Here is a 27,956-nt window from a genome sequence, read left to right on the forward strand (position 1 = left end):
CAGTGGGACTCCCAGCAATGTGGTAACTCTCTCCAGAGAGGTGTGTAGTGGCGTGTGTGGAGGACGCAATGCTGAGCCGCAACTGGTGAACAGATCCGATGCTGGCTCAGAGTCAGAGGAAATCTGGGTACTGTGTCAATCCACTGGTTGAATGAGACATGCAGTGATGAAGCGGATGAAGTGAATGAGTGATGGTCTCTGTATTCCTTAACGCGTTTCACTGCATATAGCAGCTTCTTCAAAAAGGCAGAATGAATGATTGTGACATGAATGGCTATATAAACCCTTTCTCATTAATGGACCACCTGTGAGTCAACACCTGTCAAGCATCAATGGCTAATAGGTGCATGTTAGAGTTCTTGTTGTTTTAGTAATCACAGTTCAGATACTATATTGTAAATACTGAGCAAATCCAAATGAAAATATATGACAATATATAATAATAATAATACAGCACTGTATACAAATAATAATAAAAGCTAATACAGTAAACAAATATCTGAAGAAGATATATAAAATTAAATATAAATATAAAAGATTTTTGCAAAGATTTTGGCGTGGCACCACTGACATCACCACTGACATCATTTAGAGCAGGAAGCTCACTGGGGCTAGTGGGAACGAGACCCTACCACAAGGGTCTCGTCACAAGCCCTGATCGTCGCGACCATCACCTGGCCGCTCGCAAAAGCTGTGGGTGGTCACCCACAACTTAGCGAGCGGCCAGGAGGCTGGATCAAAAAAAAAAAAAAAGCCGCCCTGATTCAGAGCGAGCACTCTGAAAGAGTGTCCGGCTCTGAATCAGGGCCTCTGTACTTTTTAAAATTCAAAAAAAGCAGTAGTTTACTAAGGATACCAGGGTATGCCCTGTGACAGTGCAGGCATGGGTCAGCTGTTTTGGGTGCAAACAGCGCCATTCGCACCAGCGGAACTATGGAGTCAGGGCCTGATTCAGAGAGGGTTGGTGATCGCAGTTGTTTTTGCAATATCAGATACTGGAGTGTACAAGCAGTGAAACACCCACTTTCATGCTGCAAGGTCTGCGCATTTGTGATGGAGATTGTAAACAATCCAACATCGACGCAACATAAACATTTGCAATAGCCTAAGGTCTTCTCTAAGCTACTCTCCTAAAATCCAACTAAACATGGCCTCAGAGGCTGCGGATTTGCAGTTGGGAACGCAGCAGCATTACCAGACACGCCCGTGACATTCCCATAACACTCCTTTAAGTGGCCCTTTTTTGGGATCATTTAGGTCACCCAGTCTCCACCCTAAAACGCCCAGGGATCACAAACCTCTCAACTGTTAGCATTTCTGTATGCAATGGCAAACACCATTGGACACTTGGTTTCGTGCCTGCACAGTAAAGGTTTATAAGACTTTTTCCGCGCATGTGCAGTAGCAGAACAGCTTTACTGTGTAAACCGTGGCACTGTGTCCATCTCTGAATCAGGCCCTCTGTCTCAAACTCTCTCATGATGACTTGAAGAGTCCAGGACACAGTGGTGGGGGCCACTCCCTCAGTGCTGTATGGCCGCGGCATCAAACCATAATGTAGACTGTGGTTGAGAGAGTGTTGTGAGAGCCTGCCGCTGGTCTGTACTCTGCATGCACACCGCTATATTGCAGAGCGTCTCCTGAGTCCCTTCATCAGTGCCATGACACTGTCCATGACACTGATGAGGGCACTCTGAGTTCTGCATGAAGAACACAGAGCCAGAATGATTGAAGACTCGGAGCCAGCCACGTGTGTGTGTGGGTGGGGGGCATACTGGGGGGGCCAAATGAAGAACCCATCCCAGGTGCCAAATCTGTTAGGTACGCCACTCAGTAGAGGGGCTCATATGTCCCTCTGCAGTTTTATTCTTGGGACCTATTAAGATAGTAATTCTCGCAGTAAAAAATTACAGATTTGGGAATTCAGTTCCATTATAAAAATTAAAAAAATGGATAAAAAGTCTATAAAAGAAACACATAAAACATTGTATACAATATATAGTTGCTTTTTTGCATCCACTGATAAATTTAAATGTATTTAAATTAGGGATGTGCAGGCTGAGATTAATTCGTATTTTCCCACCAAATTCGGATTTTTCCTGAGAAAAATTAGGTCTCATAAAGAGGCAAAACGTCATCTTTCATGTACATACATAATAATTCCTGGACAAAAGTCCATGAAAGATGATGTTTGTCCATGAAAGATGACGTTTTGCCTCCTACTGAGACCTGATTTTTGGCTGGAAAAATCCGAATTTGGCGGGAAAATCCAAACTAATCCGAGCCTGCACATCCCTAATGTAAATACAGATATCCTATGTTTACTGTCTTTACAGAAACAGCCTCCCTCCTACCACATCTGTAAGCAATTTTGACACAAAGCTCCAGGCTGCTGAAGGACAATGCTATGTGGATGTGGCATTTTGGGGAGGAGTCATTCCTGATAATCAGGTAAGAAGAATATGATCTTCCTCCAACTCCATACTGACTTTGTATTTTGTTCTTATAAGGGAGTTACAGAGAGCAACTGTACATATGGCAAAGAGCTAGAAAGCTGTATCAGTACTTATTTTTGATGTATTAACTGCATTTCTGACACTTCCATGATCTCACTTGCTGTCAATCATTACTACAGTACCGGCTAGTTCGCGTTCGCATTAAGGGGCCCATTTATCATTAAATATTTTCAGCTTATTCCCCAAAAACACCCGTTTTCAAGGGGGGAGGGTAAGCATCACCCCCCTCGCATGTATGAAGGAGAGACCGCAGCAGATATCTGACACCTGCTGTGATCCCTCCATTTTTCTGTGGGGAATGCGATGCTGCCAGATTTACCAAGTTTTGTTTGATTGGCGTTAGCCTGTTGTAGCCTATGGGCTACACTTCGCATAATAAGCCAGCAGAGCTGAACCAATGACAGCCGCGCATGTGCTGTCAGCAGTAATAGCCTCGGCAGCACTCCAGGCACATCGCAGGGATGTTGCCATGCGGGAGAGCAGAGCATTTTGTACCTGATGGGAGGGGTCATGTTGGAGGGTGGGCAGTAACTGTGACTGTGCGTGTGTTACCAGAGCCGTAACTAGACGTTTTGGTGCCCTGTGCCAGAGAGAGAATTGACGCCCCTCTCATTTTTCAAAGGGACATAATGCACACAAAAAGGGGAATAGCTTCATGGGGAAGGGCCAGGGAAGAGATAGGGGAGGCCAGGAGATGCTGGGGATGAAATAAGAGGAGGCTACAAGCAAGAATGATAATAAACAGAAATTTTACAGGCCCAAACAGCGCCCCCTGACCTGTGGTGCCCTGTGCGATGGCACCGGTCGCACTACCCTAGCTACGGCCCTGTGTGTCACAGCCTGGTGCACAGTCAGCAGCCTCAGCAGTACATTCTTTCTATCTATGCTCTCACTCTGTCTCTCTTTCTATGATCTCTGTTTCTTTATTTTTTCTGTCTCTCTCTTTCTGCAGACTAGCCGCACGCTGCGGCTGACGGGAAGAAATAGATGGCCGACCGCCATTGATGTCATGATATCATAACATGCGGTCGGCCACTGGGGATCACCTCCAGAGCCCTCCACCTGCTTCTTTTCTGCACTCCAGTGCCCTCCTCCTGCTACTCTACCTCGCGCCAGTGCCCTCCACTGTAAACCAGGACATTTTTGCTTCCTGAATGGGATCCTGGGACGTAAGCCGAAAAAGCTGTACGATTCCAGAAAATCCGGGCTGTACTGTATAGCATCCCTGTTTCATAACCATGAAAGCAAGCTGTAGTTCTACCCTTACACCTTCACTGGGCACACCCCACTGGTGGACAGTCGCACAAAGCATCATAAAGAGAGCAAATAACTTTCTTTGTTCTATATTTTCCTTACAATGCAGACCAGTGATAGACAACAGGTGACTCTAGGGTCACATGCAGCCTCTAAGCTTTCACCTGCAGCCCCCAACTCTTTCCTGCTTTATTGTCCTATTTGTTTATTATAGCTAGTAGCACTTGGCTAACATACCTAGATTTTATTACAGATATGTATGTATTTGATTAATTGTATTCTTTTACCTTATTACTGAGAATAGGGGTAAGATGTCACCATATTGAAGGTTAGTGCCTCACACTGGTATAAAGGAGACCCTAGTCGACTTGGATTTAATAATTATTAAATGTAAAACATAGTTTGCTATATGAGCATTGAAAAAGCATTACTTGCATATATGGATGGGGGGGTTCTAGTCGACAGATGTAAAAACTTAAAAACTCAAGCTTTATATATTGCAGAGGCTTTCTCAGATACTCTGAACTATTATTATGATTATTATTATCCTTACGTGACGCTTTATAGAGAGTTGTGTAACGACATCCTACTAATTTTCTGTTACCTCCTGTGACAGGTGGAGCTTATGCCGATGCTACATGCTGGGGTGCCAGGATTTAAGTGCTTCCTTATCAACAGTGGGGTGCCAGAGTTTCCTCATGTCAGTCTAATGGATCTGCACATGGCTATGGATGAATTGCAGGGGACCAACAGTGTTCTGCTGGTTAGTGCGGCATGCTTCATTCTGTGGCTTCTTCACAATAACATGCAATAGGGTCATATGCGCTTATTCATTTTTGTTGCGCGAGGAGATGAAGGGGATGTATAAAGACCTATGTATAAAACTAAATGGCAATTTCTAGTTCTAGATAGAAAATTGTAAGGTTTTAAGGGAAAGTAGTCTCTTAAATTCAAAACACGTGGAGCTGCCAGCACCCAAATGCAATATTTAGGGAATTAGGGCTCTATTTACTAAGCACAGGCGATCATAGAGAAATATCGGAGGGGGAGGGGGGGCTGTTGAGTGATACTCGGCTGTCTGGCTGCGTTAATAGGAGACTTACTGCTTCTCCAGTTAGTCCGGGAAGGTTTTGCAGTACATACATGCTATACAGTGACTTCACAAGGCGAGTGTAGGGGATTTGGACTGCACCAGGTGACACCAACCCTAGTGACAAAACTGATGCCATGCGTACTGTCATACTGGTCTAGGGGTTGTACCACTTTCAATAAAAAAAAATATATATAAAAAAATATACATTTAAGAAATTATTTTATTATATATAAGATAGAAGTAATGATTAATTTAAATAACAAAGCCTTTTTCCACTAACGATCCTCCATGATCACCATCCTGAGATGGCAGTAACAATAATTACGACAACGGAATTAAGTTAGCCAACATAAAATGGCAGGGAGAGGGGATGAGCAGAAGACCCAATCACAAGCTGCAAGTCTATTGATTTATGGTTTCTGAATTATGTTTGTATTGCACTCAGGGTCTCATTCAGAGCCCATCGTAAGCGGCCGTTCGCTCGTTTCGAGCGATGTTCGCACATCTGCGCATGCGTACGGTTTGTAATACACATGCGCGAACCAGTCAGTGCGGCCGAAAATCGTTTGTTCGCTAAATAGCGAATGCATGCTAATTTGAGTGACAGGAGGAGGCGTATGTGGGTGGTAACAGGGGAAGGTGCTTGAAAACGGGGAGTGGAATTCAGAACGCAGGCGTGCTTAAAGGTCAAAACGGGTGTTTTATTTGTGTGCATAATTAATACAGCAGCGTCATTGACCACGTCACTTGGTTGTTTTAAAGTCAGAACTGCTCGCAATATAGCGGTAGGAAAAACCAGCCACAAGAATAGCGAGCAGTTCATACGCTGTTCGATGTACTCGATTAATCTATTAAATAGAGGACATGACGTATGATGCGAGCGGCCAGGGGGCGTATTTTTCAAAAAAATGTCCGCATGTTTTGTTCGCTCGTTCAGACATAGAGGCGGCAACAGACCGCAAAGAGCGAACGGTTCATTTGAATAGCCACCCCCTTTTTTTGAACGAGCGAGCGCTAATAGCGTCCGGCTCTGAATCAGACCCTCAGACCCTTAATTTTCATCTGAGGCTTTTAGAGGAACAGAGGAGTCCAGGGATAAAGCAGTCAAGGAGTAACACCCAGGGCTCCAGTAAATTATGTTATTAGGTGGTAGTGCAGCATTGATATTACTATTCTCCAAATCCTATCACTTGCACCTCGTGCTGTCGAATAAGTGCAGATGTGGTGAGGATACATCTTACGTTGATGGACACTTTGTCGATTGTGATGAGATCGACAGCAGAATGGTGAAACAATAAAAATGCTTTATAACACATTTTGCAGCTGCAGCTGCTATTGGGCCCGGACCAACCCGCTCATCTCTACTTTAAATATGCATTGAAAATGACATGTTTACAGGATATACTAAGGTCAAAGTTGTAATGAAGGGGTGTTATTATAGTGGGACAAGGGTCCTCACCTTTTATGAAAGAAAACGGAAGAATTCCTCAGGATACTGGTCATTCACTCCATTTCATAGATGTACCAGACTTTCTTCAGGAGGGTAGCCATAGTAGGTGGGTCCTGAGATTTCCAAAGGCAAGCAATAAGACCGCTAAAAGTACTTAACACAGATCTGGCAAGCCTATTTGACAAGAAAGATACAGGAATAGGGAGTAGTACATGCTGAAATTGGAGAGGTATATCCAAAACTAGTAGAGATACTGTAAGAGAATGGACCTTTGACCAAAATCCCTGAGTGACCAGACAGGACAACCAAATGTGTAATAAGTAGGGATGAGCGGGTTCGGTTCTCAGAGAACCGAACCCACCCGAATTTTGCAGATCCGAGTCGGATCCAAGCAGGCTCGGAGTTTACCGCCTGACTTGGGTCTCGAAACCGAGGAAAAACCATAGAGTCGGAAATCTCGCGGTTTGCGAGCTAACGTCTCTATGATCAATGTAGTATATAGGGACCATGCGGCAGATGCCATTTCACTCCAGCTGTGGAGACTGAACAGGGAGGGTGGGTAGTGTATGGCTGGGAGAGTGGTGCTGTGCTGTCTGCTGTGTCCTGGGCTGGTGCACTGCTGATCCATTCTGGGCTGGTGCTGCTGAGTGCTGATCCATTCTGGGCTGGTGCTCTGCTGTCTGCTGTGTCCTGGGCTGGTGCTGCAGTGCTGATCCATTCTGGGCTGGTGCTCTGCTGTCTGCTGTGTCCATCTGGGCTAGTGCAGAATACATCTGGGCTGGTGCTGCGTCCATCTGGGCCCAAGTTATGGACTCCCCCAAAAAATAAAAATAAAATATATTATAATAAAAATAAAAATAAGTGTATTTTAGTGTAATATTTGTCTGTGTGTGTGTTAGGCTTAAACGCACAAGATCCAGCCAGCAACTCAAGTTGCAACCTAGTGCTGCCTGACTCCAGTTGTGATCAGTCTGTGCTCTGGGCCCAAGTTCTGGAGCTGAAAAAAAAAATTGTCTTTTTTTTGTCAAAATTTTTTGTGTGCGTGCCAGCCACACCTGGCTGTCAATGTCATCGGCATAGGTGCGCAGGGGTGCTATGCTCCTGTCTGTTGAGGGGCTGCTGCCCAAAATAATAAATAAACAATTTTTATTGTGTGCATGTTAGCCACACCTGTCTAGGGGCTGCATGAATATTGCAATGAAAACATTTTTTTTTTAAGTTATTGGGTCACAAAAAGTTTTTTTTTTTTTACTTTTAAACATAGCAGAAATGTTATCCTAACAGCTTATAAAGTTATATGATCTAAAAAACTAAAGCCTATATTTATTTACAAACCTATATAGAGTAGACATCCTAAATTCTTAAACTGTTCTATTCAAAAACACAAACAAAAGCAAAGAATATAAGTCTAGTGTGTTATATTGTGTTATTAGAACAAGCGGATAGAGCATTAAATGCAACATTTCATTTTAAGATTTAAGTTTTACGTTGTGTCTGAAGATCATTTAGAAAGCAGAAAAAGAGCTCCACTACAAGCAGCAGATGACTAAACGCACACACAAAGGTTTAATAGAAATAGATACAACACCAGATCAGATGTTTATCCTGGAGGATCTGTCTGATTCATCACGGTGCCCCCAAGACCAAGATTGTGCAAATTCTGCCAAAAGAGAGACTGACACCACGGCTAAACATAAGAGTCACCTTCTGGATGCGAATTGTCTCATTTGCAAGGGGAAACCCCAACCCTCAGCCAGTGGACAACATTGAAATCACCATTAAAAAGTCACAATGGAAGCCTACAGTGTGGAAAATCTTTCTTCACAGTCAGGAGAGGCCTCAGAGAACATGAAAAAAGATGCTATAGGTGCTGAACTTCAAGGGATTTCTCCATCATGTTCTGCAGTGTGGACAGGTTGCATTCACATATTTTCTATAAAGCTGTTCAAAGTTACAGCCTTCAAGGGTCTGGCTATAACACCCACCTTTGCCAGGAATTACCAAAGATATTGCAAGCAAAGGATTCACCTGTCCGGAATCTGTCTGGGAATTCATTGATTGTATTTGGCCTGAATGCACTAAGACATCCAGTGATTCTGTCACTGTGTTCTGTAGCTGACTTTATTCCTACCTGAATCGCAAACTGAAATACAGAATTGTACGCACAGACATGGAGGCCTTTGTTATTCCGCTGCCTGCATGCCAACCAATACCTCCCAGACTACACCCACTGGGGGGGACCAGGTCTTGATAATGACCATCCCCATCTATTGTTAGGCCTTCTTCTTCCAAACCATCCATCCTGGACTTCCTGTCCAAAAATGGTGAGCAGGGTACAGAAAGAGGAGCTAGATGTCCCTGATGACATTTTTTTCATCTATAATAGATGATGTGGAGAGATAAGAGCTTCAGATGTTGGAACAGGGGCTCCCACCTATTTGGCTTCCCTTCAGAGAACAGAGCTCTGTTCCTCAGGAACTATCTATGCCTGAGCTGATAGGTAGTCTCTATCTGTTGGTATACACCCTTCAGGATATGGCAACCCAAAATAACAACTATAATAATAATAATAATGTGTCCACTGATAATGATAACCAGTCTGATCCCTTAACAGCAACATACCCCATATGGCCAACTCATAACATGACACCCAGTTTGCAGCCTCCTCTTCCTTATGACACTAATCCAGTCGCCATGGTTGATCAATCAGCCATGTGTGGTCCACCCAATTTTTGGCCTTCTACATTCTAACATATTCACATATCTAAGAAGTGGACAGTGGGAACAATGGCAATTTGAAGGCCACTAACTAACTCTGTTTTTTTTAATGTCCCTGTACAGGTTGGGAAATTCCAATACAGAACAGAAGGTTTGCAAAGGATTATTTAAGTCAATTGTTTATTTATCTTTGGAAAGCACGCTTCCTGGTCCCCTTCTGGGATGAAAAAAATCCACTCCCAGCAAGCAGGCATGGCGCTCAAGAAAGAATTCCCAAGAAAGTCACAACATAAGACTTAAACCTTAAATCTGAAATGTTGCATTTAATGCTCTATTCCGCTTGTTCACATATCTCATATGGTTAAATGGACAGTGGGAACAACGGCAGTTTGGGGGACACTAACTAAATCTGGGTTTTTAATGCCCCTGTACAGGTTGGAAAATGCCTTTACAGAACAGAAGGTTTGCAAAGGATTATTTAAGTCAATTGTTTTTGGAAGCACTCTTCATGGTCCCCTTCTGGGCTGAAAATCCACTCCTAGCCACAGAAGCAGGCACAGGATTCTCAAGAAAGACACAACGTAAGGAATTAAATCAGGGGTAGCCAACCTCGGGCCTCGAGAGCTCACGTTTTCCAGATGACCTAGCTGGTGCACAGGTGTATTCATTACTCACCAAAACATTTAGAAAGATCCCCAGGTGGAGTTAATTATTATAGTTTTGATTCTGTGAGACCTGGAAAAATGCACTGTTGGTAGCTCTCAAGGACCAGGGTTGGCTACCCCTGCCCTTAAATCATAGATCGTACACTTGTCCACATATCTGTGCTGGTTAAGTGGCACTTTGAGGCCACTAACTAACTATATGGTTTTTTTATGTTCCTGTACAGGTTGGGAAATGCCTTTTATAGAAGGTTTGCAAAGCATTATTTAAGTCAATTGTTTATTTTTATTTTTTGGAAAGCACTCTTCCTGGTCCCCTTCTGGGATGAGAAAATCAACTCCCAGCAGCAGCAGCCATGCTCAAGGATTCTTCTATGGTAAGGACTGATGTAAATGTACTGTATCACATTTTTTTTGTAAATGCCTCCTCCCCTCCTCTTCTCCCTCATAAATTTTCTTTTGAATCAAAAAACTAAATTAAATTTACTACCAATCAACCCTTCCTGTCCTTGCCCTACCTTCAACTACATACATACTCCAACTCCCTCAGGCCTCTCTTGAATAATAAAAGTGTTTCCTGATGTGCCATGTTTGAAGTTGAACTGCCATGTGTTTGTGCTGCCCACTGCTGCAGCTTAGCTTAGTCAGCCAGCTATCTTGGTGCAAATTTTGGGCCTAAACAAGATGAACAAATCAATATTGTGAGCTGTGTGGTGGTCAAAATTGACTGGAAATGAGTAGAAATAAATGTTATTGAGGTTATTAATATTGTAGTAATAAAAAAAGGCCCATTTTATGTGATTTTAGCTGTTTTTTTTTATTTTTAAGAAAAAATCCAGATCCAAAACCAAAACACGAAAACAAAACACGGAGGTGAGGTTTTGGCAAAACCAATCCAGATCCAAAACCAGGGGAGATCCAGATCCAAAACCAAAACACGGGGGTCGGCGCACATCTCTAGTAATAAGGAGTCAAGCTCCTCACAACCTCTCCAGCAAAGAGGGTGGCTGTGCAATAAACCATATGAAGCATATGGACTAGGTACCAATGGTATAACAATGTACAGTATCTGACTTTTTCTTTAACACAAACATAAGTGGAGGATTTGTGTGACACAGATGTCAGACCAGTCCACATCCAATACCTTCCCAAGGCCCCTCTCCCAATTTATTTCATGCTGGGATTTCTGAGAAGCAGAAGAAGTAAGCATATAATAATACAGCTCTAGTAGACAATAATGGAAACAATTTATTAAACTGATTTTAAGAACAATAATAAAATATCTGTCACGACCAGGACCGCGGGTTCATGGGGAGACCGGACCTTACCTGTCAGGGCGCTCTGGCAGGGGCTTCCTGCAGGAGTCCTGGCTTCTGGAGGTGATCCTGGTACTGGAGATCGAGCAGGGTGGCAGGCAGAACAGCAGACAGTGGGTTCCTGAGTAGCGCTGGTGATCACTGGGCGCCGCCATCTTGGATATGGACATGTGACCTGGTTAGCCAATCCAGTTGCAGCAGCTTCCTGGGAGTCCTAGCCAGCCTATCCTGCACTAAGGTATGGTACTTAAGGGTGTTTTACACACTCTCTAGTTGCCAGTGCAACGTTATACACAGCGCAGCTTTGTGCTAGTTCCTGTGCTCCCTTGCTACAGTTTTGCTGCAGTCTATCGTGGTCAGCCTGCTGCTTCCCCGTCTATATTCCAGCTCATACCACCTCTGACTCCTATCCGGATTGCATCATCCTATTGCCTGTCCGGCAGAGGGTCCTGCCGCTCCCGGGGTTCTGTGTCCTAGTACGCCTCCAGATCCGTTGTCCAACGTACCTTGTCTCCCTCGGTGACCAGAGTTTTTAACTTTCTGCACGTTCCTCCTATTCATGAATCACAGCCCCCTGAGTCCGGCTTCCTTTCATTACCAACAAACAGTCCCACAAATGACTTCTGTGTCCGCTCCGGATCCAAGCTCCAATCAAGTCCTGACAATATCAATGTATCATTGTGCAAATATGCTGGCAATAGATAGGAGCTGATCAGTCAATGAAAAGTCTCTCTGCAGTTAAATCGATATTTCCAAAAAAAGGTTTTTAAAACCAATAAGTGCGTTGAACAATCACACTGGATATCAATAATGGGTCCGCTGAATATGAGAATGGTACCTTATTAGGATACAGCACCGTAGATGACAGCTGAATTAAAACTCTCCAGAGAAGATAAAAATTGAAGGGGCCGGGGTGTAATCTTGTATAATCCTACGGCTCACCTTAGCCCTGATCGGCTTTCAGCTGGAGCGTCTCCGCTGTGTGCTCTCAGCCTGTGCACGCTGGCCACCGGGTCTGTCAGTGGAGGTAAGAATCACGGCTGTTGTATGGGTCCGCTTAGCCCAGATCAGCTTTTTCGCTGGAGCATCTCCGCTGTGTGCTCCCAACCTGTGCACACTGACTGCCGGGTCTGTCAATGAAGGTAAGACTCACGGCTGTTATATGGCTGTTGTATGGTCTGTGCGGGAGCCAGCGTGGTATGGAGGGCTCAGACCAGTGGTTACCGGAATGGTATTGCAGCAGTGTGATAGACCAGAGAGAAAGGTGACCAGCTGTAAGTGCAGCAGCATATAGCCCAATAGCCTTAATGCGTTTCTCCGGGACAGCACTCGCGGTTTCTTCAGAAGGAGGGCTTGAATAAGTTGCAGTTCCATGAAAGGTACCACAATCACACACCTTTCATTAATAAACAATTAAAAAAACACTTTGTTCATACCATGGTCTCACTTAGTAATTTGATTAGATACATACAGACACAATGCAAAAGTGAATAAACAATCAAAATAAATAAAAAAATTAAATAAAAATCTTTTCAAAGACATAAATGACAATATATATAAAGACATACATTAATGGATTTTGAAACATATACTTTAAAATCAATTATTAATCCATATGTCCCGCTATTTCCACGTGCGTGTATATATATATATGTATATATATATATATCTATATATATATATATATACACAAATAATATTTAAGGGGATGTGTATAAAATGAATGACTACATGTAGTACACTGGGTATATGGTATAAAGTATAAAAAGACAAATCTATACATACATTTAATTCTAGATTATCTAGTACTCTTAACAGGAACAATATTGTTTAAACTATTGATTTAAACTATAGTTATGCAGTTATATAGAAAAGTATCCAATATATATGTATATATTTTATTTTAGTGAGACTCCATTTTAAAGTTACAAAACCATACAAATTGATTATTTTACATAACAATCTATCTATCTGAGGTATAGCTAATGTATGTAATATTCTCAAAGATGTTCCCCACATTCAATCTGTCTCAAAATCATGTTACATACATCTAAAAAACATATCCAAAATTCGACCATATCTCACACATGACACTGCAAAAACTCTAATCCATGCACTTATTATTTCCCGCATTGTCTATTGCAATAACCTCCTTACTGGTCTTCCCAAAAACAGGATATCTCCATTACAATCAATTATGAATGCAGCTGTAAGGCTTATCTTCCTTGTGAAACGTTCATCGTCTGCTGCCCCGCTCTGTCAGTCTCTCCATTGGTTGCCGGTTTTCTACCGTATTCAATACAAAATACTCTTACTTACACATAAGGCTATTAACCAAACCACACCAACATACATCTCTTCACTCATCTCAAAATATCTCCCTACCCGACCTCTCCGCTCAGCACAAGATATGCGTCTCTCATCCCCATGAATTATTTGCTCCCACTCACAGTTGCAGGACTTTCTTCGGGCTGCACCCACTCTATGGCATGCCTTACCACTCACAATACGACTTTCCTCTAGTCTCCAATCCTTCAAGCGATCCCTTAAAACTCACCTCTTCAGGCAAGCTTATCAGATCCCAGAACCACCCAAATAACCTTCATAGCCTCCATATCTAATTACATCCCCTTTCACGGTCCACAGAACCTCACACATCGCGTTTCTCTCACATCCTCATGACATTTGGCCGACATTCCGGTGTGAATTGGTCATGCAGCCCACCAAGAAACTGTGCAATCTGGCTGGACCAATATGCAATATATAGCACCTATCCTTGTGTATCAATGCTTATTTCCCTATAGATTGTAAGCTTGCGAGCAGGGCCTTCCTACCTATATATCTGTCTGTTATTACCCAGTTTTGTTCTTCTAATGTTTACAATTGTAAAGCGCAACGGAATATGCTGCGCTATATAAGTAACTGTTAATAAATAAAATAAATACGATGTTAGACACCATGATTGATGTTAAGAGAAAAAATAAAATAAATAAAAAAATAATAAAAAATATATCCATCCTTGTAATACAATCACAAATGGTTTAGGTCCTAACTGACATCTACAAACTAATAATAGTGAACCCTCACATGTAGACTACAATAATCTAATGCAAATGAACAGACTAAATAATTATGGCATGAAAAATGTATCCATGGGACAACACAAAATAAATGTGAGTATAAAAAATTAGTAAATATATTAAAATGGGGACGATACTGAAATTAAATGAATCTCATGTATCTAGTATATACGTGGAAATAGCGGGACATATGGATTAATTATTTATTTATTTTAAAGTATATGTTTCAAAATCCATTAATGTATGTTTTGAATATATATTGTCATTTATATCTTTAAGGTTTTTTTTATTATTATTTTGATTGTTTATTCACTTTTGCATTGTGTCTGTATGTAACTAATCACTGAGACCATGGTATGAACAAAGTGTTTTTTTAATTGTTTATTAATGAAAGGTGATTGTGGAAACTACTTAAACCTTTCATGGAACTGCAACTTATTCAAGCGCTCCTTCTGAAGAAACCGGGAGTGCTGTCCTGGAGAAACGCGTCAAGGCTATTGGGTTATATGCTGCTGCACTTACTAGACGGAGACATACAGCTGGTCACCTTTCTATCTGGTCTATCACACTCCTGCAATACCATTCCGGTAACCGCTGGTCTGAGCCCTCCGTACCACGTTGGCTACCGCACAGACCATACAACAGCCGTGAGTCTTACCTTCATTGACAGACTCGGTGGTCAGTGTGCACAGGCTGGGAGCACACAGCGGAGACGCTCCAGCGAAAAAGCTGATCTGGGCTAAGCGGACCCATACAACAGCCGTGATTCTTACCTCCACTGACAGACCCGGTGGCCAGCGTGCACAGGCTGAGAGCACACAGCGGAGACACTCCAGCAGAAAGCCGATTAGGGCTAAGGTGAACCGTAGGATTATACAGGATTACACCACGGCCCCTTCAATTTTTATCTTCTCTGGAGAGTTTTAATTCAGCTGTCATCTACGGTGCTGTATCCTAATAAGGTACCATTCTCTTATTCAGTGGACCCATTATTGATAACCAGTGTGATTGTTCAACGCACTTATTGGTTTTAAAAACCTTTCTTTGGCATTATCCATTTAACTGCAGAGAGACTTTTCATTGACTGATCAGCTCCTATCTATTGCCAGCATATTTGCACATTAATACATTGATATTTTATTATTGTTCTTAACATCAGTTTAATAAATTGTTTCCATTATTGTCTACTAGCGCTACCTTGGTTTCTTTTCTTTGTATTCTCCATTTGGTGGATTGCAATCCCCACCCAGTGTAGCATCTCTGTAGACAATTCCAGTTCTACAATTGACTACTTTGCGCACCTGACCCCCCCCCCCCCTCCCCTCTTTTTTTCTCTATAGAATAATACAGGACAGATTATAAATCCATCGAATGCATGACTTCTCAGACAGTGGTGTTGAAAGGATGTAGCCGGTGTTGCAAAGATCCTGGTCAAGGAAGAGTGATAGAGATGCCTTTTTTTGTAGATATTGCTGGTTAACAGAGATTCCCGGAGTTGCTCATATGTAGGTAAAAGTCCCCTTTAGCTAGATCATTTACAAATCTAACCACAGCTGAGGACCAATAGGAAAACACAGTTGGCGAGAGACCAGGAGGGAAGTCAGTGATTTACCAGGGCTGGAGAAAAGATCTAGTAGGAACTAGTGAATAGTTTGTTACAGAGCGACAAAATTAGTATGGAAAATGTTCTTGAGTGATTAATTTTTTGGATAGTGTGTTCCTGTTGGTGCTTCCAAAATTCTTCACTGAACCTAAAATAAAAGAAATATACTATATGGTGTAGTATGTTAATGAAATGTAACATCCTATGCCCTTCAATGTAAGGGCGGTGAGGGTCCAAACAGTAGGGAACAACCTGCCACACCTCCTTTGGTGTATGCACTTACACCAAAAGTGCTTATTGAGGCTTGTCTAATAGGTCTTTTACTCTGACACTTTTGGAATCTTGCACCTTCTCAAATATATGTTTTCTGATCCAATCCTCATCAGAAGGCATGTCAATCCACCAAAGGAATAAAGTATAAAGTTTTAACAGATAGGCATTCCTCTATCCAGCCTTGAAAAACACCATAGAATAAAAGACCCATCAGATATACCTGAATAAGCACTTTTGCTGTAAGTGCATACAAGAGGGTGTGTGGTAGTTAGTTCCCCAGTATTTGGACCTTCACCACCCTTACTAGTGAGGTCACCATGTTCTTCTTTATTTACTAAACCTGCATGCTGGGCCTGAACACTGAAGTACGCCAGCTCTATAACCTGGGTTCTTGTCGGCTCATATAAATATAGTGACCATACGCTGCAAAGTAAGAAATGCCTTAGAGGGGATATTTATGGCCAATGTTTGGAACAGATATAACAGCCTCAAAAGAACATTTATTTTAGCAGACGTAAAGTAGACCAATCCACAAAAGAGAGAACTTGTTCTATGACATAAAGAGGTACAGTTAAGTAATAAATAAATGTAGAGAATCCAAGCTCTTGATAATAATTACACAATTTTTGGTGGTGGGGGCAGGAAAAAATTCTAATGTTTCAGCCTTTTTGGAATACATTTTGCTAATGGGAGCAAAAATAAGGGGCAGACGTGTGCAATCTTAGCACTTACTGTTAGTGATATAGTAAGTGGCCGATTAGTAGAACCAAGATAGAGGATTGATATCCCGAACCAAAAATTCTCCTCCTACGCCAAAGGATTTCATGAAGGGTCAGGTAATACTGTCATATGCTTTGGCATTTCTTCATAGTAAACACTTCTATGCAGTCATGTTTCCTTTAGACTACCATTGTATGAGCGTAGATGCATTTTCAGATTGTTGTAAGAGTTTATGCGCAGTGCTGAAGTACTTCAAATATACTCCAGGGAAGTCACTGCGACAATTGCTCCCCCATCTGGGTAATATTACACATAGGGGGAGATATATCAAACCTTCTAAAGAGGACAAGTGGAAGTGTTGGCAATAGCAACCACTCAGATTGTAACTATCATTTTACAGAATTTATTAGATAACTGATAAATTGATTGGTTGCTATCCGAAACACCTCCACTTCTCCTCTGTCTTTATAAATCTCCACCATTGGTACAAACTGTAGGATTTGTAGTACCAACATCATGCTGATAACCACACTACAGCGAAGGTTACTGTGTCAGCATCTTTTGTATATATGTTCGGTTCATTTTAAACAACCTACTGTTTGTTTATTTACTTTCTATGCCCAATAATGGGAATCCACTCAGTGACACTGTTCACAGATTTTTATTTTTAAAATGATATGTCTTATACCAACCCTGAGCACATAAAATGAAATATCTGCGATGCATTTAACCCATTCTGTTTACTTTAAGTTTCACGCAGAACTTCAAGGAACAAAAGGTGCCCCAGTTACTGGAGGTAAGGATACAAGTTATATATAAATTAGACAAAAGTTTTATATAAAAAAAAAAAATTAATTATATATATATATATATATATATATATATATATATATATATATATATATATACATACATACAGTCAGGTCCATAAATATTGGGACATTGACAGAGTTTTCAGATTTTGGCCTCTATTCACCACCACAATGGTTTTGAAATGAAACAAACAAGATGTGCTTTAACTGCAGACTTTCAGATTTAATTTGAGGGTAATTACATAAAAATCGGTTGAACGGTGTAGGAATTACAACAGTTTCAATACGTGCCTCCCACTTTTTAAGGGACCAAAAGTAATGGGACTATCAACTCAAAAGCTATTTCATGGACAAGTGTGAGCTATTCCCTCGTTATTTCATTATCAATTAAGCAGGTAAAAGGTCTGGAGTTGATTCTAGGTGTGACATTTGCCTTTGGAATCAGTTGCTATCAACTCTCAATATGAGATCCAAAGAGCTGTCACTATCAGTGAAGCAAGCCATCATTAGGCTGAAAAATCAAAACAAACCCATCAGAGAGATAGCAAAAACATTAGGTGTGGCCAAATCAACTGTTTGGAACATTCTTAAAAAGAAAGAACGCACCGGAGAGCTCAGCAACACCAAAAGACCTGGAAGACCACGGAAAACAACTCTGGTGGATGACAAAATAATTATTTCCCTGGTGATGTAAAACCCCTTCACAACAGTTGGCCAAATCAAGAACACTCTCCAGGAGGTAGATGTATATGTGTCAAAGTCAACAATCAAGAGAAGACTTCACAAGAGTGAATATAGAGGGTTCACCACAAGATGCAAACCATTGGTGAGCCACAAAAACAGGAAGACCAGATTAGAGTTTGCCAAGCAACATCTAAAAAAGCCATTACAGTTCTGGAACAACATCCTATGGACAGATGAGACAAAGATCAACTTGTACCAGAGTGATGGGAAGAGAAGAAAAGGAAAGGAACTGCTCATGATCCAAAACATACCACCTCATCAATGAAGCATGGTGGTGGTAGTGTCATGGCGTGGGCATGTATGGCTGCCAATGGAACTGGTTCCCTTGTATTTATTGATGATGTGACTGCTGACAAAAGCAGCAGAATTAATTCTGACGTGTTTCGGGCAATATTATATGCTCATATTCAGTCAAATACTTCAGAACTCATTGGACGGCGCTTCACAGTGCAGATGGACAATGACCCGAAGTATACTGCAAAAGCAAACAAAGAGTTTTTAAGGCTAAAAAGTGGAATGTTATGCAATGGCCAAGTCAATCCCCTGACCTGAATCCGATTGAGCATGCATTTCACTTGATGAAGACAAAACTGAACGGAAAATGCCCCAAGAACAAGCAGGAACTGAAGACATTTGCAGTAGAGGCCTGGCAGAGCATCACCAGGGATGAAACCCAGCGTCTGGTGATGTCTATGCGTTCCAGACTTCAGGCTGTAATTGCCTGCAAAGGATTTGCAACAAAGTATTAAAAAAGTGAAAGTTAGATTTAGGATTGTTTAGTTTGTCCCATTACTTTTGGCCCCTTAAAAAGTGGGAGGCACATATAGAAACCGTTGTAATTTCTACACCGTTCACCTGATTTGAATGTAATTACACTCAAATTAAATCTGAAAGTCTGCAGTTAAATCACATCTTGTTTGTTTCATTTCAAAGCCATTGTGGTGGTGAATAGAGGCCAAAATATGAAAATTCTGTCAATGTCCCAATATTTATGGACCTGACTTTATGTATATGTATATATATATATATATATATATATATATATATATATATATATATACATATCAATGAAAAGCCACAGTCCCCACAATAGCTGGTATTTGGAGACCAAGCAAAGAATTTGCCTGCAATGCTTCAGATGTCATGGGTCCTCAAATGCCTCTCACATCTACTACAGCAGGAACACTGCAACTGTCAGAGAGACTGCCACCTTCTGGACACTCATGGTGACAGTCTAAAAATATAGGAAATACGTTTTCTTGACAATTGTCTGAAGCAGTGAAAGCTTTCGGGTAGACAACTGATTTTTGGATCAGCTGTCTCCGCGCTGGAGCAATGATGAATTGCTCCGGCACTCACTTCGAGTGGAATCTTGATTATCAGTTTCCCCAATAATTAACATAATGAATAGAGCCACAAGTGTTCACCTCAGATAGATAGATTGTTATGACGTCTGATGAAAGGTCCCGGACCGGGGCAGAGGGATTTGAAAGGATCCCTCTTCGCAACCCGGGACTCCTTCCCATAGGGAAGGAGCAGGCAGGGTTGGCAACAGAAATCTTGGGGCCCGGTACACCGATGTCTCTGGGGGCCCACTCTGACCTTCTTACCACCACCCCGGATCCCGCACATCCCTCACCTGCATGTGTGATATGTGAAGCATAATAATGTTAATTGAAATATATGCTAGCCTTTAAATAAAGTAAAAATACACTATGACTTACCACACTGTCTCTCTGTCACTAATGATGCAAGCTGTAGTTCTTGTCTGCCGTCTCTTGCAAGGTCTCCTTGATGACAGTGCTGTGGACGCCTCAGGGGTAGGAGGGATGGTGTCTGCAGCCAGTCATCCACAGTACTGATAACCTTCCTCAAATTCAGCCTCTCATCAACATCATCAGCCCAGAAGCCCCCATCACCTTCCTCCATCCCAAGCCCTCATCACCTATTGTCCCAGCCCCATCAACCTTCCTCTGCCCCTAGCCCCATCACCTTTCTCTGCCCCAGCCCCTATCACCTTTTTCTGCCCCCATAATCTTCCTCTACCCTCTTCACCTCCATCCCCATCACATTCCTCTGCCCCCAGCCCATGTCACCTTCTACCCCATCACCTTCCTCTGCCCCTTCATCTTCCTCTATCCCCAGCCCCTATCACCTCCTCTGTCCCCAGCCCCCATCACCTTCCTCTGCCCCCAGCCAATCTCACCTTCCTCTGCCCCCAGCCCATCTCACCTTCCTCTGCCCCCAGCTCATCTCACCTTCCTCTGCTCCCAGCCCATGTCACCTTCTGTCCCCAGCCCCCATCACCTTCCTATTCCCCTTCATCTTTCTCTATTCCCAAGGTCCCATCACCTTCCGCTGCCCCCAGCCCCTATCAGCTTCCTGCTTCTTCCGTCCCCAGCACCTATTCCTCAGGCTGTACCATCCTTGGATCTATCCACTTCTATCCTCGTAGCGGCGCTGCCTGTCTCACGTACGTCGATGTGACCTATGATGTCATGCCGCTGTGTTGCTCAATTAAAGGTCAGGCCCGGCCCACAGCTGAGCTACCCGGAAGAGCCCAGCGCTGCCCGGGCCAGGGTACAGGGGACTAGGAGCTGAGCGGCCGCTACGGGTCCTGGCAGCTGTGGCCCGCCGGCTGGAACAAAGACTGCCATCCCGTTTTGTACCTTGGGGCCCGGTGCGGGTGTCCCTTTAATCCCCCCCCTGTCGCCGGGCCTGGGAGCAGTGTATGTGCTGCGAGTGGGAGCGAATGCCCCCGCGGTCAAGCTCCACAAATATAATCATTCAGAGCTTGATGCATTTCTGCTCCCATTCTAGAGTATGGGGACAGGGTATGCAATCGGGAAGCCAACTGCCTAAATACCGGCAGCCGGCTTCCCGTCTGTCATATCCCGGCAAGGGTGAAATGCCGGGCGTCTAGATGTAGACGCCCGGCATTTCCCCGACGCCGGGAGACCGGCGCCCGGCATCCCGATCATAGTGATGCCAGTCGCCGCGAGCGGACAGCCGTGGGGGGAGAGGGTTAGGTTTAGGGCTCCCGGGGGGGACTTAGGGTTAGGCACCCCCCGGGAGGGTTAGGGTTAGGCACCCCGGGGGGGGAACTTAGGGTTAGGCCCCCTCGGGGGACTTAGGTTTAGGCAGCGGGGAAGGGGGTGGTTAGGGTTAGGCACTTAGAGGGGGGATTAGGGTTAGGCACTTGGGGGGGAGGTTAGGGTTAGGCACCCCTAAGGGGGGTTAGGGTTAGGGGGGTTAGGTTAGACAATACTTACCTATCCACGATCGGGATTTCCAGCGCTGTCGGGTTTCCGCTGCCGGGATCTCTGCTGATGTCGGGCTGCCGCTGCCGGGAATCGAACCGCCGGTGGCCGGCGGTATTTCATACCAATTCCAGGGACAGAGGGCCACATTGGAAGTGAAAGGTAAGCAGGAGATATCTGTAATATCTCCTGCTTAACCTTTTTAATTACTGGCCTGGACACTTAATTTCTACAAAAGCAGGTGAAAATGTTCATCACAAATTCTTTGCATGTCAGAACAATCACACTGTGGGCCTGATTCAGACCCGCTCGCGAGCGATGAGCGCTCGCAAGCGGGTCGATGTTGGCCCAGTGCGCATGCGCACGACGGAGCCGGCTCCGTTGTGCGCATGCGCAAGACCCGGATAGCGTCGGGCAATCCGTGCTGTCGATGTTGAGTGACAGAACGCCCCCTTTGGTGGGCGGGCCGGGGGCGTGGCTGGCCAGACGGAGGCGTTCCCATGGGAACGCCTACCGTCTGGGGCCGGCCCCACTGTGATGTCAGTGGGAGTGCTTTCGGCTCTGTTAGAGCCAAAAGCACTCCAGGGCTTGTGGCAACGAAACCCTACCACAAGGGTCTCGTCGCAAGCCGGATGGTCATCGCGACCATCATCATGGCCACTCGCTATAGCTGTGGGTGGTCACCCACAGCTATACGAGCGGCCAGGAGGCTGCTCTAAAAAAAACAGAGGGACGGCCCTGATTCAGAGCGAGTGCTCTGTCAGAGCGTCCGGCTCTGAATCAGGCCCTCTGGCACTAGAGGCAATGTCATCTTGATCAACTTGCTCAAGGGGGTGTTTAAGGAGTACAAAAAACTAGCAGGACAGTTGGTGCAAAACAAGAATGAAAAAACTGAAGTTATCCTATTTATGCCATTTATAAATGTGGCTATATGCTGCACGTGTGTGTCTGGTGCAAGTCCCCACCACAAGAGGAGCGCTTTCTGGTGCTGTTGCCGGCATTTGCACGGGGAGAGTTATTTGAATTCTGCTACAGTACGTGTCTATCTTTGTCCTATAGCAAATTTGTTGATTGTAATATCCTGGAATTAGTAAACAGTTCTACTGTACTCTCTGCATTGGATATAATTATATCCAGAGAGTAGCTTTATGTTATACCCCAGGCAACGGAAATAAATAATTTTACTTATGGAACAGAGTAGTGGCAGGGGCTCAGAGAGGGGTGTAGGGCGGGTACTGATTACCCAGGCCTGGATCATCCATGAAGGTGAGGGAATGACCCCTGACCTTCTCTCTTCCTTGGTGTGTCTAATGACTGTTTGACTGAAGGAGCGTAGCTACGCCACTATAAAGCAATGGGGCCCACCAGGTGTCTTATTTATTATTATTTATTTATTAACAGTTTCTTATATAGCGCAGCAAATTTCCATTGCGCTTTACAATTTGAATCAACATTAACATTATACTGAGTTGTAAAAGACATACATACGTACATACATACATACATACATACATGACATACATAAGGGTATGTCTTGCCAGCCCTGGGTATTGGAGGTCATGTAGAAGACTATAAGCTAAATTCTTCTCAAAGGTTTTAATGTATTTCCATATTAATTCTGTAACTATTCTTCACAGACACTACTCTGTATGAAACATTTCTTTCCTCACGACCAGACCTCATGGAAGTTGCGGCAGTAGAACTGGTGGCTGATCTCTGTCTTCAGTACAAGTTAGTGTTTGGTAAATACATTGGTCTGGTAAATACATTTTCAGAAAATCGCATTAGTTTTGCGTCTCTCTCCACACACAGCAAATCCAATCTCCGAAAATGCCCCTAAAAGTGTTAAAAGAGTCTACGCATCGCTTTTCATAAAAAAAATATATACTTGAAAATGATAATAAATGTTTTTCTTTTTTTTTACAAGTTTGAAATAAAAACATAAAATGTGTAGTAATAACATGATAGTTCAATAAGGTAAAGCATTTTGAAAAACAGACAACCTCCCAAATCAAATGAGGGGACCTTGGCCTTCATTCAGACCCGCTCGCAAGCGCAGAGTGCTCGCAAGCGGGTCGATGTTTAGGGTCTGTGCATGCGCAGCGGCCGCACTGCACGTGTGCAAGCCCCGGAGCATGAGAGAAATTCGGAGCTCACTACAAAAGGGGCGGCTGTCGATGGTGATCGACAGCTCGCCCCGTTTTGTAGGCGTGGCGGGGGGGTGGTTTCACAAACGGAGGTGTTCCATAAGGAACACCTGCCGCTTTGTGGGCGGCCGCACTGACATCAGCAGTGATGTCAGTGGGGAGCTTCCTGCTCGATCAGCCAAAAAACTGGTTTAAACTAGCCAAAAGACACTACATACAGAGGTATACATTCTAATCACTAATTCCCTATAATCCATAATTTGCGGACGCATGATGCGATCTCCTTGCTGATAGAACCGGAGATCTGCGAATAAACAGGGATTTAGAATGGTACCAAACATGACTTGTCTACTAGTTTCTGCACCTTAAATATCATATACATTACATTTCACAACATAAGCATTTGCTAATAAAACCTCTAATATTAACCTTAATATGAAGGAACCATTTTATAAATGCGTGCATGTGTGAGTGTGAGAATATTGTGTACTTTCACTAGTATGCGTTGTGCGTCTCGTATATTTTATATGTATTATCTAATGTGCATATAGGTTTTGATTGGACTTTCAACAATATGCAGTAGTTAAGCACAACGCTAATAACCAAGTATAGCTTTGTACCCAATGGTACCCAAAATGGCGTCGTCAGAGAGGCAATCATGTCCATGTATATTGTACCCCCCTGTAGGTGAATGCAAAGAGATACTGACAGTCAGGATGAAGAGAGACAGAGAAGAAGGCAGAACATAGGTCAATGACAGTGAAATGGGTTGCAAATGGTGGAATTTGCATGAGGATGACAGCTGGATTGGTCACTACGGGGAATTGGCTCTCAACTACTTTGTTTACACCCCTAAGGTCCTGTACTAACCTATAGCCCCTCCCCCCCAGCCTTCTTCACTGGAAAAATGGGACTATTAGCTGGGCTAGCTGTGTGAATTAAAATCCCCTGTTGTAACAACCTCTCAATTATTGGATAAACCCCTAGCTCTACCTCTGGTTTTAAAGGGTATTGAGGGATTTTTGGAGCTTGCCTATTACTTTTTAAATTTACCATTACAGGAGATACATTTGCCATCAATCCAGTGTCCTGTCCATCCTTGGTCCAAAGTGAACCCGGTATTTGAGATAACATCTATTTTACTTGGGATGGGCGTTGTTCTAAAACGGTAGAGTGAAGCATTAACCTTTGTGGAGTGACCAATATATCATTTACCTCATGCGCAACATTCTCTGGGATATCCAGGAATATACCATCAGGGGTACATTAAATGACACAGCCCATTTTACACAACAAATCCCTTCCCAGTAGGTTAGTAGGAGCCGCTGCTGCCAGGAGAAAGGAATGCTTAGTTTGCAGCGGCCCGATAGTAACCTCTGCAGATTTGGTTAAAGGATAATGCTGCGCTTTACCCGTTACTCCCATTGCTGGTACTGTCTTGTTGGTCACCTGTAAATTTGATGAAGAATTTAACACGGATCTGGTCGCCCCTGTGTCTACAAGAAAAGAGTGTTTAGTACCAGCTCTATCTACTGTCACTGTAGGTTCTTCCCTAGTACTCTCAGTTAACCTGACTGGCTGTAGACTACAAGTATGACCTGATCCCTAGAGCTGACTATCATTCTCCAGTAAAGCATTCACGGCCACTATGTGGGCTGGCGACTGCTGAGAATTTCCTACATTCTGCTGATATCCTTTTGGTGTGAACCTATGTATTCTCTTATTATTTGTCCCCCAATTTTTCTCTTGGCAGTATCTACTTATGTGTCCTTTCTGGTTACATTTGTAACATCTTATATTGGAAGGCTGTCGCTGTGTTGTTGTTGAGCGTGAAGAGTTTGTGGTTGTGTGTGGTATGAAGTTTGTGGCTGGGTATGTTGGTATGTGTTTTGTTGTTGCGTGTGGTAAGGGTCTGGTGGCTGTGTGTACATTCCTTCTAAAGCTTGAATGCTAACAGCCATTAGCTTCTCACTTTGTGTTTCTCTCTTCTTGAGGATGTTTTTATCATGTTCTATAGCTGACTCCCTGAGGGCATATACAGTAATTCCTCTCCAGTTAGGCTGAGAGGTTTGAACCCTGATCTTTAGATTGTCTTTAAGACCATCCATAAGTACTGTGACAGCTACTTCCCTGTGGTGTGTGTTGTCTTTTATATTCTCTATACCAGTATATTGGGTGATTATCTGCAGCGCTCGGGTGAAATAACCTGCTGCAGACTCACTATCCTTCTGCCTTATGGTAAAAATTTTACTCCAGTTCACTACCACTGGAAAATATACGGCCAATTGGGTGACTATGTGTGTAATGTTATCTTGGTTATTCTCATCAGTTAAGGGACCATCTCAATCCAATACACAATCCGTGAGAAACTTTTTCACATCTGTATTCGATGGAAGACATGCCCGTAATACCACTCACCAATCTTTGTTAGTTGGCTCATGAGCATTACCTAAATCTTTTACAAATTTTTGGCACTTAGCTAATTCTTTTCTAGGGTCGGGAAATGCTGTCATTGTTGAATGTAATTCTGCTCTCGTCCATGGACAATGCATTGCTACATCCCTTGTGGGTACTACACCATTTCCGTCCGGATTTCCATTGGGAACTGTTATTGTCCAGACAGGATGGATGCCTACCACTTTGCTGTTTTTAAGATTACCTACGGGAACTTTTGCCTTAGTACTCTGGGGGTTCAATCTGTTACTACAACACACTGTACTACCTTCATCAATTTCTACTGCTGGTACAACTGATGGGATACCTTCTGCTGATACAGCTGGTGGGATCACTTCCCTTTCTGGGTCCAGTGCTGTTTCTAACAGATTTACTGCATATGCAATGGCTGACATTTCAACAGGTTCATCATCTACACACACATTTTCCTTATGATTACTCAGGATAGGGTACAAATTACTTGTTACATTTTTAGAATTTTTGGTATCGGCTGTACCGTCACCTTCAACCGCATAGGGCGGTGGCAGTGTGCATGCGCTAATACAGCACAGACGGTTGGTTAGCGTTACTGCCTCACAGCAATGAGGTCATGGGTTTATAATTTTTGGTATCTGCTGTACCGTCACCTTCAACCGCATAGGGCGGTGGCGGTGTGCATGCGCTAATACAGCACAGACGGTTGGTTGGTTAGCGTTACTGCCTCACAGCAATGAGGTCATGGGTTCAATTTCCAGCATGGCCCTAACTGTGTGGAGTTTGTATATTCTCCCTGTGCTTGCGTGGGTTTCCTCCGGGTACTCCGGTTTCCTCCCACACTCCAAAAATATACTGGTAGGTTAATTGGCTCCCAACACAAATTAACCTGTGTGTATGTATGTGTGCATGTGGTAGGGAATATAGGCCCTCATTCAGAGCCGCTCGTTAGCGGCAGTACGCTCGTTCCGAGCGATGTTTGCACATCTACGCATGCGTACGCTTTTTAGTACGCATGCGCGAACCAGTCAGTGCGGCCGAAAATCGTTTGTACGCTATATAGCAAGTGCCTGCTATTTTGAGTGACAGAATGAGGCGTATGTGGGTGGTAACAGGGGAAGGTGCTTGAAAATGGGGAGTGGAGATCCGAACGCAGGCGTGCTTAAAGGTCAAAACGGGCGTTTTATGGGTGTGTATATTTAAAACAGCAGCGTCAATGACCACGTCACTGGGTTATTTTAGAGCCAGAACTGCACGCAAATTTGTGGTAGCAAACACCAACCACAAGAATAGCGAGCAGTTCATACGCTGGTCGATGTACTCGATTAATCTAATAAATAGCGGACATGACGTATGGTGCGAGCGGCCAGGGGGCGTTTTTAACAAATAAACGAACGTATGTTTTGCTCGTTCGTTCAGACTTAGAGGTGTGAACAGACTGCAATGTGCGTACGGATCATTTGAATAGCCACCCCTTGTTTTTAAACGAACGACCGCAAATAGCGAACGGCTCTGAATGAGGGCCATAGATTGTAAGCTCCACTGGGACAGGGACTGATGTGAATGGCCAAATATTCTCTCTGTAAAGCGCTGCGGAATATGTGTGCGCTATATAAATAACTGATAATAATAATAATAATAATACCTATACCTTTGGCACCACTACCTAGCGGTGCATGTATGTTCTTTCAAACAATCATTATACTTTACTCGTTTCTGTAGAGATTTCACCACACAGATGCTATCTCTAACATTACTCAACACTTCCACATCAAAACTGCCAATTTTAGGAAAAGGTTTCACACATCTCTTGGTCATCTTAACCCATACATCACAGTACGCAGTTGCATCGTCTGCTTAGCACCCGTCTGGGAAAACGCT

The 27,956-nt window shown here is 43.4% G+C and overlaps 1 protein-coding gene across 1 annotated transcript in view; it reads left to right on the top strand.

The window, feature by feature from the left end:
- The window catches only part of LOC148517044 (allantoinase, mitochondrial-like), a 74,634-nt gene that overhangs the window by 4,833 nt on the left and 41,845 nt on the right, over positions 1 to 27,956 (top strand). Inside the window, exons 3-6 of the mRNA XM_088479287.1 lie at positions 2,337 to 2,451; positions 4,387 to 4,533; positions 17,436 to 17,481; positions 23,139 to 23,232. Coding sequence (XP_088335413.1) covers positions 2,337 to 2,451; positions 4,387 to 4,533; positions 17,436 to 17,481; positions 23,139 to 23,232 — 402 coding nt within the window. The remainder of the gene's footprint in view (positions 1 to 2,336; positions 2,452 to 4,386; positions 4,534 to 17,435; positions 17,482 to 23,138; positions 23,233 to 27,956) is intronic.

The sequence above is a fragment of the Taudactylus pleione genome, unplaced genomic scaffold, assembly GCF_031769625.1.
Source record: "Taudactylus pleione unplaced genomic scaffold, aTauple2 ptg000229l, whole genome shotgun sequence".
NCBI lineage: Eukaryota > Metazoa > Chordata > Amphibia > Anura > Myobatrachidae > Taudactylus > Taudactylus pleione.